The sequence below is a fragment of the Antedon bifida genome, chromosome 2 (assembly GCF_963402885.1).
Source record: "Antedon bifida chromosome 2, ecAntBifi1.1, whole genome shotgun sequence".
Taxonomy (NCBI): Eukaryota; Metazoa; Echinodermata; class Crinoidea; order Comatulida; family Antedonidae; genus Antedon; species Antedon bifida.
This window is the reverse complement of record NC_136227.1, coordinates 10,845,705-10,860,866: the sequence shown is the minus strand read 5'-3', so window position 1 is coordinate 10,860,866 and position 15,162 is coordinate 10,845,705. Positions and strand designations below refer to the sequence as shown.

At 34.9% G+C, this 15,162-nt stretch overlaps 3 protein-coding genes across 3 annotated transcripts in view; all 3 read left to right on the top strand.

Annotated features, from left to right (window-relative positions):
• Positions 1-15,162, top strand: part of LOC144835436 (uncharacterized) — a 200,910-nt gene that overhangs the window by 113,096 nt on the left and 72,652 nt on the right. The gene's annotated exons all lie outside the window — the stretch shown is intronic.
• LOC144858814 (uncharacterized) lies at positions 4,317-5,745 on the top strand. The gene is made up of 2 exons (XM_078714930.1): positions 4,317-4,394; positions 5,206-5,745. The coding sequence occupies exons 1-2, from the start codon at positions 4,317-4,319 to the stop codon at positions 5,476-5,478; spliced, it is 351 nt and encodes a 116-aa protein (XP_078571056.1). The 3' UTR covers positions 5,479-5,745.
• Positions 5,962-9,540, top strand: LOC144858813 (uncharacterized). Its single transcript, XM_078714929.1, has 4 exons — positions 5,962-6,000; positions 6,252-6,388; positions 6,737-7,009; positions 7,180-9,540. The coding sequence occupies exons 1-4, from the start codon at positions 5,962-5,964 to the stop codon at positions 9,221-9,223; spliced, it is 2,493 nt and encodes an 830-aa protein (XP_078571055.1). The 3' UTR covers positions 9,224-9,540.

The window sequence follows — 15,162 nt, the reverse complement described above, 5'->3', positions numbered from 1 at the left end:
TCTGAAATCCCCAAAAAATACATGTAAACAAAATGATTAAATCTAGTTTATTTTATGAATTTGATTGGTCCATCATGAATAAACTCCCAAAGCAAACCTTACCTTGTTTTAGTTGTATTAGTTTATATTCGTTTTCAAGAAAGTAAAACAAAATTGAAAATACGTTATTTAGGCTTATAAATATAGATTAAATTTGTAGAATAAGTTTGAAATGTATGAGCAAGACAAAGTTTCATTCATTCATTTATTTGATAGAAATCACATACAACATGTAAAAGATTCATGAATGAAACAGTATTAAACAAAAATATAACAATATTTAAAACCGTATAAAACTATGTTTAAAATAAAAATATTTAAAACTTTCCTCCTTTTAATTGGCATCCCTCAAATAATTTTATATTATTTATTTATTACCTCCGCCAAGGAGGTTATGTTTTCACCCCTGTATGTTTGTGTGTGTGTGTGTGTCTGTCTGTGAACAGCCTGGAGGCCACAGTTTTTATCCGATTCTCACCAAATTTGGCAACAATGATTTATGCCCCAAAAGTTCGAATTTGAGGGGAAAAGGTCATAGGTCAAGGTCACAACTAACAAAAAACTATTTTACTGCCTAGAGACCACAGTTTTTATCCGATTCTCACCAAACTTAGCCACAATGACAATGACACATCATATAATTGTGGTTAAATTTTAAAAGGTCAGGGTCAAAGATCAAGGTCTACAAAAAACAAAAACAAAAAGAAATAAAAAAACAATAAAAAAAAAAAAACCTCAGTGGGACTTTAACCAGCGACCTCAACTGTGAGAGGCTGGATACATAACCATTACACCACACTGTCATCCACAACTTTGTAGTGTGCAGTTAGCATATTTACACTTGGAACTAATAAAAAAAATGTAAAAAAAAAATATTCAGGTGGCATTTTATGTAGGGGAATTTTACGGTAGGCGGAGGTTTGTACTCTCGGAGTACCCTCTAGTTGTCACTGTTTTGTTCAGACAGTACCTATAATAATGTAGCAATATTGATTTAATATTATTTAATGTTATTGCAATTTACTTACCAACTAAAGAATGCATAACAATTAGCATCACCAACCAAAACGCCATGCCTGGGGGAAAAAATATTGTTGAACTTCAAATCAGAATGACTATTGTCGTTATCGTATCTTAATCAGTATCACAGTGAAAACATTGCCGTACACTAATAGTTACTGTACTGTCGTCTCGTATAGTGGCAACATAGTTACTCATAATTTTTCATTCTCTCTTTGATGTCTATATCATCAACGTATTATTACATCATCATCAACGCTGTCCTACGGTTATCACAACTATTACATCGTCATCGCTATCTTTAGTCACGCCAGTAGCTTGATACCTTTATCATAATCGGTCAGATGTTTGTCCTACTCTGACGTAATTTATACTTACATACGTACATTTGAGAATAGTAAGTAAATCGCAAGTAATTATCGGGTGGGATTCGAACCCACGGCCTCCAGATCACTAGCCTGGCGTTCATACCTCTAGACCACCGAGCTTGCGCTGATGGCTAGTGGTTAGATTCAAGCAGGATTGTAATTAGCCACTAGCAAATACTCAACTTCCTGACGCAAAGCTACTCCACAGTAGTTTATTCCAATTTATCATAATTATTTTTTCCAACAGGATTCTGTATAAAATTTAGTTGCATTCTTTGCAAGGATCCAATTGAATTAGCCCAAAAAATACCACCACCACTACGAAAATACTTATATTTGATGTGAAGTTAATTAATTAATTAACAACGTGTGAGGACATAATGGTACATTGGCAAAATATTAATCGTTAATTATCACTCAAATGTGAGTTTGTTATTACTATGATCATGGAGGTATAATTATATAATAAACTTCTTCCTTGTAATCTGTAATCATCAATGTAACTATAATACTACTTACCGCCATTTCTGTTGTGTGCATGCATGTCCAATAGGTGTGGTGAATTTTGTCCAAGATGGGGAAATTTCTGTCCAGAATGGGGAAATATTTTGTCCAGAATAAGGACAAAAGCGATAGGTGGCGCTATAATCGTGTCCAAGATGGGGAAGCTGTCCAATATAGAAAAATCCGATTTGTCCAAAATGGGGAAATTTCTGTCCAAGATGGGGAAGTGGTGGCGCTATATCGTGTCCAAAATGGGGAAATTTCTGTCCAGGATGGGGAAGTGGTGGCGCTATATCGTGTCCAAAATGGGGAAATTTCTGTCCAGGATGGGGAAGTGGTGGCGCTATATCGTGTCCAAAATGGGGAAATTTCTGTCCAGGATGGAGAGGCTTATGCTGTGTTAAAAATTAGGCAAGCTGTCCAATATAGAGAAATCCGATTTGTCCAAAATGGGGAAATTTCTGTCCAGAATGGGGAAGTGCTGTGTCCAAGATGGGGAAGCTGTCCAATATAGAGAAATCCGATTTGTCCAAAATAAAGAAATTTCTGTCCAGAATGGGGAAATACTGTGTCTAAAATAGGGAAGCTGTACAATATAGAGAAGGCAAAACATTAAAACAACATAAGAAACTTTTTTTTGTTTTAAAAACTTTAATAAAGTTCACACTTCTAATCTGAAAACATTACAAAATGTACATAATAATAACAGTACTATGTTAACACTTTACAAGTACATTTGAAGTGGAAAAGTGTTCTATTAATTAAATAATTAACACCGTTATCAGCTATTTTTAAGTATAATAAACATTTAGTGAGGGATGTGGTTCCAATTTACTTCTAAAGTAAATTTTCACTGAATCTATACATTTATCTTAAAAACTACAGTATATTATATTAAATTTCAACCATAAAAACCACAACAGAAAGTAGTACCGGCACCGCCATTATTATACCACATCAAGAAAGAGTACATGATATTTATTAATATAATCAATACAGGTTGTCTTTTTTTTTTTTTATCATCTTTAATTTCTTTTTTTTCCCTTCTCTATCTCTACCTTTTTATCTTTTTTTAACCTTTTTTTCGACCACAGACCACGAGTATTAATCTATCGTCCCACAGGTAAAATTCAGGCTCAAAATAGGCTCTTATCCCCTTAAAATAATTACGGTACTCAGCCTGGAAATAGTTTCAAAGTACAGGTTGGTAAATATGTGACACCTTTATCAGCTATTTTTAAGTATAATGAACATTTAGTGAGTGAAATGGTTCCAATTTACCTCTAAAGTAAATTTTCACTTATTCTATACATTTTTATCTAACGTTAAAAACTACAGTATATTATATTAAATTCCAACCATAAAAACCACAACAGAAAGTAGTACCGGCACCGCCATCATTATACCACATCAAGAAAGAGTACAGGATATGTATTAATATAATTAATACAGGTTGTCGCTTCTTTTCCTTCTTTTTATCCTTTTTCTTTATTTGTTTTTTTTTTTTTTACCACAGACCGCGGGTATTAATCTACCGTCACATGCAGTAATTCCACATGGAATTTCGACCACATGATGGAATCCTTGAGTTATTATAGTAACTCAATGGTTTAAAATCAAACGTACACGCCGAATCATTAATTTCCAGCTATAAACAAAGTGATATCATTGACAAATCGAGCTATATTTGGCCTAATTTTTCTCATTTTACAATAGTATACGAGTGTTTGCATATTAGTAACATAGTATTAATTAGTGCTTTAATTGCGTTATTTCCTACTCCAAATAGGCATAGTTTAGGGCTAATAATTATGTTGATATTAAAATATGATTACAGCCAGTGCTTCGCATTTTCCACCCGATTCTATAGCTGTTAGTACACTCAGTGTGGAAGACTGTCGACAGTCTGCCAGAGACCTGTCTGACTGTATTAAGTACTTTTAATACACGATATCGCTGTCATTAGGTTCCTACCTAGAGACAATTTGTAACGTTATAATAATGTATTCAATATAAAATCCACTCGGCAACCAGAATAGTAGCAGGTTTATCGTATTGCCATGCAAGAATGGATAGGCGTTTTCCTCTGCTTTTTGGCCTTCTAGTCAGTTATTGTTATTGATTATACGAATTACGTAATTAGTTTAGTAGCTCATCTACCTTTTTAGCAGGGCATACTCAATATCGTAGAGGCTAGGCCTACTACACTCAAGTTAAGTATGAGTTGGCATGGTACGAGTCGACCAGGGTACAACCACTAGCGTATTTTTTTTTTCCAGGACGAACGTGGGCAATTTACATAAATGGGCGTGGCTTAACCTCCAAAATACTCTCGCGCATGCGCGTATTGTCTAAGAAAAGTTTTACTTTCTACAGAGAGAGTATATGCAGAGAGAGATAGCGAGTTGTTTAGCTGGGAATGCTTGCCCTGATCTAAAACTCGATACATGTCCTCGATTGCAGGTAAATTTTATCTCATCTTGTTTGAATGATGCATTGTTTTTCATGGAAGCTTATTAAGTTATTTTTTGACCCAAAATGTTCAACGAATTTCACAAAAAATGCAGTAGAATTGGTCTCACACAATCGATCGGTAGCCTAGTTCAGGTAGTGTGTGTAGGCTAGTGTTTGTTGTATACACAATAAATTACATGCGCGTGTACACTGTTACTTGTTGTACAACTACCTATATAGGCCTACTCTAGTTATACTCATACATATAGACGTTGAAATGTTGTGTAAATCTCATGGTATTAAAACAATCACCCCAGTGTGTCATTCGGGCTGCAGCGTGGTCTGTGGCATACTGCTGGATCAAAGGCAATGTGTGTAATGTAAAAAATGGTTCTGAAGCAGAAATAAACAAATGAGAACAGGGTACCATATGTATAATTACATGGTATATGTAGATCTGTCCATAACCTATGACATCTTTCCCAGCCCAGTAGAGCATAGCCCTACATATTAAAAGCAAGTCATTTGCTTTTAAAAAGGACAACGTTTGGCTTGATAATGGGTTAATTACTACAAGTACAACACTTAATTTCGTCATAAACACACCCCTTTTAATATTATTCTTTCTTTAGAGTTTTGGATTGCAACAACAGGGACAAACAAGTAAAATACATACATGTTTGTTTTCGTCATAAGATGTTGGTTGCTCTAGACCTGTATTTTGTTGAATGTTTTGAGGTCTGTCACATCACCAGCATACTGATTAAGGCCATTTTTATGCCATTAAAGCCATCTGATTATAAATTAATTTCTCTTACAGATAATACTTCCAGAATTGCAATCAGGTCACAAGTATAAAATTTGCCACTATGAAGAAAACGGAAATTCAATGCTATGTACCCTAAGGTTACCACTCACCTCTGCTGAAGAAACACTAAGGTGGCTTAAAGAGTTTGAAGGAACTTCTTACTCAACATGGAGGACAAACAAAACATATCCAAATAGCGGACAAAAAAATGTCTTCCGGGTATGTACAGAAATTTGTCTCGTATCGTGTGTGAAAGTTGTGACAGCTGTAAGGATATTATTTTAACTGTTGATAGTTGTCAGTATAAATTACTACTTGGGTTTTGTTTTTGTGTTTTTGTTTTTTTTTTATCTTTTGTGGTTAACCACCACCTTTATTCATTCAATGTTTGTAAACAACAATTACAGAATCTCTAAGAATTTTCTACATTTTTTCGCTATTTTCTTATTTTTATCCTCTTTAATATTAATAATAATTTTAATATTTTGGCTTATACGTAGTACCCAATGTTTTCTTAATGTATATATTTGTTTTGTCTAAAATATATGTTTACATTATTTTCTGCATATTTTTTTATGTTATCTATTACAAAATATATTGCATTAATAAAAGTTGTTTACTTATGAAACGTTTGTTAACTTATTTATCATAATTTGTGTGTCTTTTAGTTTATATAGTTGTGTTGTGTTTCGTTAACAGGAATTTATCACTATCAGCTAATTTCCATAGTTTTGTTTTTGTTTTTATTAGAGGTTTTGAAGAATTATCATGAATTCGATAAAAGTTCACATTGCAGCAAGGAATTTTGTATGGTTTGATTTGGACAGGATAAAGATCTTTAATAAAATAGCTATGATAACAAGTTCTAAATCAGATGGGCACAAATGCTGTTTTAGCAATATTGTACCAAATACTCATCATCTGAAGTCTGCAAACATTACTTTACGTAATAAATATTTTCTACATACAGTATCATCAGTTTGATAATTATTGTCCTGTTTTTAATGGATGGAACCTGTCACCTCCTGATTGACATGATGTATGTTTTTTTATAACAGGTTGACTTGCACTGTCACCATAACACCCATCCACGATCCTCAACAGCTGACCTGAAGAAAGGTTCCAAAAACACCAACTGCCCGAGCACAATGTTTGTCATAGTAAAGAGGACAGCTGACTGTCGTGGTCGAAACAGGTAAGCATGATTGTTTTTAAAGAAATTTAAAAGACATGACGGTATAGAAACAATACATTGACGCAAATTTAAAAAATGTAAATGTTAGGCCTATTAATTTGGCACTGGTTCTAATCCTCCTGAGAAAAAGCTACCATCTGCAAGAAAATTGTGTTAACCACTTCATTTCTTTGAGTTGAAATATGTTGTACCAATTCAAATGACAAGGATTTATGTGTGTCTTAATATCAACACACACAGTTTACTTTTGTTTAAATTGTTTTCCCAAGTTCCTGTACTGTCTGTCTCTGATGATTCATTAAAGCCAATGCATCAGTTACAGCTTAAATTTTTGTTTTAACTGTTCAGGTCTAAAGATAAACACATAGGGCAAGGTTATCCAACAATCATAACCTTGAAGTGGGATCACAACCATGAGGTGGCAAGTGCTGATGCCCTTCGAGAAAGGGATGTAAGTGATGATGCAACGGAGAAGCTTCTTGAGCTCTACAGATCAGGCCATTCACCATCATCTGCTCTGGATACCATCAAATATGATCTTCAAGAAGGCTGTACAGATGTTGAGTACACAAGAGTCTCTGCAGACAGAGCCCATTGCCCTGATTTGCAGTACTGTTACAGGTAACATTCTGTCTATGCTTTTCAAAGTTCTACATTGCTCTTTTCAAAATTGTATACAGTTTGGGAACAGGATGTTTGATTGATCTTCAGGGTCTATAGAAACAAGTAAAAATGCTTGAAGCATTCCAATTTGTCTGGGCTGCTTAGTGGACGAAAACAAAAAACTTTAGCAAGGAATTCAGGACACACTATGGGGACACCGGTGGAGCAAAAATGATGCTATTCCTTGACAAAAAGGTTCAAGATTTTAATGAGAACCACAATGATGAATGTGTAAAGCTAGAGACAACCGGTGATGGCCAGACCGTCATTGCTATTTGCACACCCCTTATGAAGCGAGTACACTCTATGTGGAAAATCAGTAAAGAGATGGTTTTTGTGGACTCCTCTGGCAACATGGATCGCCAGAACTGCAGAGTCTTTTTATTGCTGACGCATAGCCCTGCTGGTGCTCTTCCACTTGGTGTTTTAATAACATCTTCTGAGTCCGAGTCCACTTTAACATCTGCCTTCAAGCTGCTTCATTCAATTTTACCAGAGAGTGCTTTCTTCAATGCAAGTAATGGTCCAAGTATATTTATGACAGATGATTGCACATCACTTCGATTGGCCCTGCATGAAGTTTATCCTAATTCTGTCTTGCTGCTGTGCCATTTCCACTTGCTTCAAGCCATGTGGAGATGGCTGTGGGACAGCAAGCACAAGATTGATAAAAATGATCGACCCCATCTCCTTAACATCTTCAAAGCCATGGTGTATGCTGAGACTGAGGATGACCTACACAGCATGTTCAAAAGAACAACAGAAGCTGATGCTACTTCCCTAAAGTATCCAGGCTTTGTAGCTCATGTGAATGAAATCTATGAGCGCAGAGTGACATGGTCACTAGCCCACAGGAAAGATCTGAGAACAAGGGGCAACAACACTACAGCTTATTGTGAAGCTGCCATGAGAATTCTCAAAGACAAAATCTTCTACAGGCTGAAGGCATTCAATATCTGTCAACTTACTGATTTTGTTCTGACCCGGTTGGAAAATTATAATGTAAGAAAGCTGACAGACATCGCCAACAATCGCCTCAACAGCAACAACTTGATTTCTCGATTCTACCCTTGTCCGAAAGATGTTTCCCCGGATGCTGTCACCAAGCTAGGAAATTGTCAAGAGTACACAGTAAAAAGTGCCAGGGAAAACATTTATTACAATGTGAACATGGACATTGGAATCTGCACATGCCCAATAGGTAGAACAGGTGCTCCATGCAAGCACCAAGCAGCTATTATGCACAAATACAGTATAGAATCAAGCAACTTCCTCCCTGTTCAGTCTGTAGACATGAGAAAGCTTTTCTACACAATTGCTACTGGTGGAGATGCAATTGATGACCATTGGTTTCAGCCACTCAGGAGTGGTATATTGCAGACTGACAACTGCCGAAACATCAGTGTCTCCTCTTCAAAAGATGCCTCATCCACAGAAGAAGCTTCCTCCCTAGAAGGAACCCCCTCACTAGAAGGAACCGCCTCCCTAGAAGGAACCTCCTTTACAGAAGGAATAGCCTCCACAGAAGGAACAGCCTCCACAGAAGGGACGTCCTGTACAGCATATGATGATGCAACCCCAGCTAAAGGTGGTGCACACCATATGGGACAATTACAAGACCCCCAGATCCTCCGCATCCAATCGTTAAGATCACAGGCAACACTGATTAATCAATTTGGCCAACCAAGCAAGCGTGTGCCACAGGTTGAAGAACAGTTAGAGTGTACATTTAATTCAATCCGACAAGAGCTGAGAAACGGGGATCATGAGTTTGAGAAGGCAGTCAAGCATTTCGTCTCAAACTATAACAAGCTCACTACACACAGTCACCTTGTCAGTGCTCTGCATACTTTTGGTAAGTACAGTGGGGCATCATTAGCATCGAGGTGTAAGGTCAAGGCAAGGGGACTTCAAACATCTAGCAAAATTGGAGTGCAGCCCACATCTGTTGCTAGGCGTAAGATGCCACTGGGTGGGAGGAGGCGTTTGACTGTTGGAAGACCATCAAAGGCTGCATTCACCACCGAGCATGGCTATGCTGTTAAACGCAAAACCAACACACCAAATAGCATGCATGACCTTCCAAGGAAGAAGCGATCGGCAGCCCCGCACAACCTTTCATTTTGTGTTTTACAAAATGCATCACTCGGCAAAAGCCACACTTCAAAGTAAATTCTCATAGTACTGCTGTTTCACAGCCCATTTTCATAATGAACATGTTGAGATTATTTAGAGGGTTAGATTTAGTTGATACAGTAGTTGACACTTTTTAGAGTGTTAGGTTTTTGTTGATAGTTGACATTATTTAGAGGATTAGGTTCAGTTCATAGTTGAGGTTATTTAGAGGGTTAGGTTCAGTTCATAGCTGAGGTTATTTAGAGAGTTTGGTTTAGTTGATAGATGAGATTATTTAGAGGGTTAGGTTCAGTTCATAGTTGAGGTTATTTACAGGGTTAGGTACAAAGCCCTTAATAAAATGATATACCAAACCAAATACTCAAGCAAGAGATTATATTTCGTCATATATGATAATATATATATAAATACAAATAGCAGTACTGTATGTACTGTATACATTGAATTCTGTAATGAAACAAAAGATACATTAGAAAATAGTAATCGTAATATTTGTATTGTTTTATTTAACATTTCTCTTTTTCTGATTTATTAAATTATATTTACAATTTCTTTTAAAACAGTTATAATAAAGGATGTGCAATTTGAATTTATGTGTATCTGGTTGAGTTAGTCTATTGCCATTATTAGTTAAGAATAACATAATGCCATTGAAACTACAAACATCACTTTTTAAGGTATCATTAAATAGTCACCTATTTTTCCAATATTTTTTATTTTATACCCATAACACTTTGGCCAGGAACATTAATATTATTCTTGTAAACTGGTGGTTTACAAAACATCACCTAGTTGTAAGTACACATATTGATAAACATGAAGACATTGCAGACAGTGTGACTTTCTTAGATGTCATTAAAATAGGTAGTTATTATTGCTTTGGAACAACGAAAATGAGCATAACATCATGTACGATGACCACGATTATCTTAATACCAACTAATAATAATACCTAACCCTTAAAGATGTATTGTCCCCCAACAACATAAAAAATGAAATGAATAAAATCAGCCTTTGAATAGCTCATTTTGCAGTTTATTAAATTATAGTTATTCACTTCTGTAGAAAAAAAAACCAGCAAAAATAATTATTTTACTTATACATTTTTGACATTCCAGTTCTCGGCAAAATATTTTTAATAAACCATACTGAAAACAATAACATTATTTATCAAAAACAATCAGGCTTTGCAAGGGATTCCGCACACTTAGATAATATTTTCATCCTAAACAGCACAATCCAAAAATATTTAAGTAAAACTTAAAAGAGGGGATCGAGTATTCTGTTGTTTCGTTGATCTGAAACTTCCCTTTGACAGCATAAATCAAAATTGTTTATTAACAAAATTAAGATAAATAGGTTTAAGCAATAATACATTTCACGTAGCAACCACAACTGCTTTTCGAGCTATGTCAGAAATAGCTGCTATTATAGCAGTATTTAACCCTGGCCTTAGACTAAATACTAGCATCAGTAGCATGCTTTTCAAGTAACAGCTATAGTGTAATATAGTGTTATGAGGTTTCTGACTTGTAATGAAGACTCTTACTCGCTTGACTGTCGTAACACATATTGTTTATTCAATAATACTTGATAAGTATATATATTGTTTATTTAATAATACTTGATCTAATAGGCCTAGCAGTAACACTTAACTCTCAGACCTGAGAGCATAACGACAGTCCCACTGTCTATTTTACCAATAATGGCACAACTAGCATTAACTAGCATGGTCATAGCACCAAATTAGTTTAAAAATATGTATGTCTTAACACAGAAAAAAGCAGATACAAACATTTGTTATTTTGTACGCGATTATTTAGATCCGTGAATGGCTTTCTCTGTCGCGCGCCTCACAACTATTTCAGTCCAAGTACGCATGCGCGAGAGTATTTTGGAGGTTAAGCCACGCCCATTTATGTAAATTGCCCACGTTCGTCCTGGAAAAAAAAAATAGCCAACCAGCAGCCTTACTAGAAGAACATAGGCTATAGGTCTGCGGGAATGGGAAATCTGGCCTAGAAGGCATAGGCCTACAGGAATCCAGTCAAGTCGCCCCATCGCAAAGTCGCCCCATACAAAGTCGCCCAATACAAAGTCGCCCCATCGCATTGGGTACGCCCAAAAAAAAGCCATCATATGAGCATTAAAAGGTCTCGTAGAGCCAGCAGTGTTAGCCTACTACGCATCACTACTACTACTGTAATTGAGTGACATTGATTTAACAAAAGTGCAGAAATCATCCCTTATTGGATTCCATGCTTTCACAGGTAACGAAATTGTGTTCTTACAATATAGGTGTACTGTATCTACATATGCATACTGCGTTGAAAAGAAGAATGTTTTATAGTTATTATAGGTTATTTCCAAATATTAAAGGTCTGATATCTAACAGAAACTAAATGTTACCAAACTATGTTTTTGAAAATCTTTATGATATAATAATTATAATAATATGAACATAATATTAAATTATATTGACTATTTTTGATAATCATCATGTCCTTATAAATTCATTTATATTTATTTTGTGGTAATATAGTTCATATATTATGTATTAAATAAATTGGTAAGGCCCTATACTGTTTATATTTAAGGAAAGTTTATAATACACTATTATTTTATGCCTACCAATATTAGTATTAATTGTTTATGTAACTATTTTGTCTAATTCCATTGGATTTTTGTATAGGCCAATGGCATTAATGTTTTTCTCAAAGTAAATTAGCCTAATAATGCCATATTTAGACACATAATTCATTGATTTCTGATATTCTGTACTTGTGTATGCATTACTAAAATAGTAGTTATTTTATTACTTTTATAATGTATGTATAAACATTTATTCATTTTTTTTTTACATTTTTAAATTTAAAAATTATTAAAATACCTATCTACCTTTCTGTTATTGTTACTATTATAATATTTTTTGAGGCAGATTGATTTCAATAAAAAAAATTTAAAACAATTAATTTGACTTATACTGTTCTATGTTAGTTCAGAAGATGAAGTGTGTGTGGGCAGAATCTGGTGTGTTGGAGGTTGGTGATGTGAGGTGTATTTTTGTCACTAAACTAATTTACGTAATTCGTATAATCAATAACAATAACTGACTAGAAGGCCAAAAAGCAGAGGAAAACGCCTATCCATTCTTGCATGGCAATACGATAAACCTGCTACTATTCTGGTTGCCGAGTGGATTTTATATTGAATACATTATTATAACGTTACAAATTGTCTCTAGATAGGAACCTAATGACAGCGATATCGTGTATTAAAAGTACTTAATACAGTCAGACAGGTCTCTGGCAGACTGTCGACAGTCTTCCACACTGAGTGTACTAACAGCTATAGAATCGTACTCGAGTAAAGCGCAGGATTGGTTATTTTGGAGTTTTCAGAGCTTATACTTGTGTTGTAGCATACAGGTTTTTTTTGCTATTTGTTGCTTTAACCATGCTATTTATGCTAATATTGCTATTTCTGCTTATAGCTGGAAAAGCAGTTGTGGTTGCTACTGATATGTTATTGTGCTATTGAATTCTAAGGGCTAAGTGTTTCACTGCTATAGCAGCTATTTCTGCTATAGCTGGAAAAGCAGTTGTGGTTGCTACTGATATGCTGTTGTGCTATTGAAGTCTGAGAGTTAAGTGTTACTGCTATAGCAGCTATTTTTGCTTTCTTTCTTTTCCGCTTTCTTTCGGAAAGGAAAACGTACCTGCTGGAAGCTTCTGGAATAAAAAGCAAAATTTGTTGACACATTCTGCAACCTTGGAGTGTCAGATGTTCCATCAAAAGAGTTGTATGAAGAACTTGGAAGAGTATGTTTCACTATTGTATGGAGTGAAGGGGAAAAGTGTAAATCAAGCAAGACATGATATCTTCAACAGAAAGATTACAGATATATCATTACTGCCACCATGTCAGCAGACCCTTGAGTTTCATATACTTAGAGCAAACTTCATTGCTAAAGAATGGCAATCAGCAGACGTCAATGATTTTGTCAACAACAGTACACACAATGGATGGAATGAACAAATGGAGCCTAAATGGATTGAGACAGTGATGCCCGCGGATGTCCAGGAACTGTTTACACATATTGAATATGAATACTTTTCAGATTGCAGTGATGTGAGCAATCTTGAAGATTAATACACAACATACAGACTGAAACACTAAAGGGAAGCATGTATGTAGTAAAAGAATTAAATTCCTGGCCTAATTGTTATGGCTTATTTATCTCATCTATTCGGATTGCACATGAAAAACTGGTCCAGAAAATAATATGAGAATGTCAACCTCCAATTGGCACAAAATGAATTAATTGACAAGATATTACTAAACATGATCAGATAGGAGAAATGTCTTGCATTTTGGGTCAAAGGTCAGTAACGTTATTTCCGGTCATTTTTACATATAATGTTCTATTAGTTTGAATATAAACATCTATATTCTGGAGAGTTTGACACCAATTACAACTTTCTGTGTCGAGTAGTTACGGAGATATGATATCTGTTAGATATTGGGTCAAAGGTCAATAGAGGTATTTCCGGCCATTTCTGGACAAAATGTTCTATTACATCAAATAGGAACATGTACATTCCGAACAATTTGACACCAAAATCAACTCTCTATGACCAGTGGTTGCCAAGATATCATAGTCTACTGTAACTGGCAGCCATTTTAAAAAAAGCGCCCTCACGCGAAAGTTCTCAGGTTACAGCCCGTTTACCCAATATATTTGGATTCCCCAGAAAAAACTGGTCTAGAAAAGTCATATGAGAATTTCTACCTCTCCGGGTGGCACCTACCTCATTCATAGCCTAGTCTATAGGTTGATAACTAACAAAGAAATTATTGAAATTGTGTTCTTACAATATAGGTGTACTGTATCTACATATGCATACTGCGTTGAAAAGAAGAATGTTTTATAGTTATTATAGGTTATTTCCAAATATTAAAGGTCTGATATCTAACAGAAACTAAATGTTACCAAACTATGTTTTTGAAAATCTTTATGATATAATAATTATAATAATATGAACATAATATTAAACTAGACATGAAACTCGTCACTTTGACGAGTTAGTTATCCGCACAACGACAAACGCCACGTGCACGTCATAATTTGGAATATTGCACACAGATAAAGATTATGGCATTATGACAAGAACTGAAGAATGTGATATGCTGTTAGTGCTGAATTCTGTCAATTTGTGTCATATAGTATATAAATGCAAAGAGTATAATCTGTATACATATTACATACAGTGTAGAATAGGTGAAATTACGGGACCCGCCATTTATTCCAATTTTTAACATGGCGACGGTATCAAAATGAAACACTTAAATAGCAATTTCTGGAGGAAATTATCTCAGGAACAACATATTAACGTGTAGAAGAAATTTGAATACGTAAAATATAGATGCGCACCCTTTTAAATGTGATGAACTATTACGCAAAATATGAAAATACGACTTTTTTTATTCAACTGGCCATATGATGACGTCACAACATCCGATTGGCAAAATGTTTACATGAATTCGTATCTACAATCCAATAGCTTCCAGAAAACGTTTTAATTGTGATTATCACATTTTATTCTTACGAGCTATTACAGATTAAAATTTACTGTAAAGATGAAATTAATGACCCACGTAATTAAAATTTTTAGGCATGATGACGTCATAAAAATTAAAATATTTTTATCTCATGCTAAAGAAAGTTGATTGACCTACACAATATATAAATTTAGGAGAAAAAGGAATACAGATAAGCATGATGCGCTCCATTGAATGTGATGAGCAATAACGAAAGAGACAAAAATCCTATATTTTACATTCGTGTGGCCATACGATGACGTCACAATGTTTTTTTAGCCTTATCGATGCATGATCCGATATCTACAACTCATCAACTTCTAGATTTTGTAATAAAAATAAACGGTTCACGGTTTACTTTAGAAACTATGACT

Coding starts and splice junctions, on each gene's coding strand:
- LOC144858814 (XM_078714930.1), top strand. CDS start 4,317: ATGCAGAGAGAGATAGCGAGTTGTTTAGCTGGGAATGCTTGCCCTGAT. Junction 4,395..5,205: donor ATACATGTCCTCGATTGCAG/GTAAATTTTATC, acceptor TTTCTCTTACAG/ATAATACTTCCAGAATTGCA.
- LOC144858813 (XM_078714929.1), top strand. CDS start 5,962: ATGAATTCGATAAAAGTTCACATTGCAGCAAGGAATTTT. Junction 6,001..6,251: donor ACATTGCAGCAAGGAATTTT/GTATGGTTTGAT, acceptor TTTTTATAACAG/GTTGACTTGCACTGTCACCA. Junction 7,010..7,179: donor GATTTGCAGTACTGTTACAG/GTAACATTCTGT, acceptor AAAAAACTTTAG/CAAGGAATTCAGGACACACT.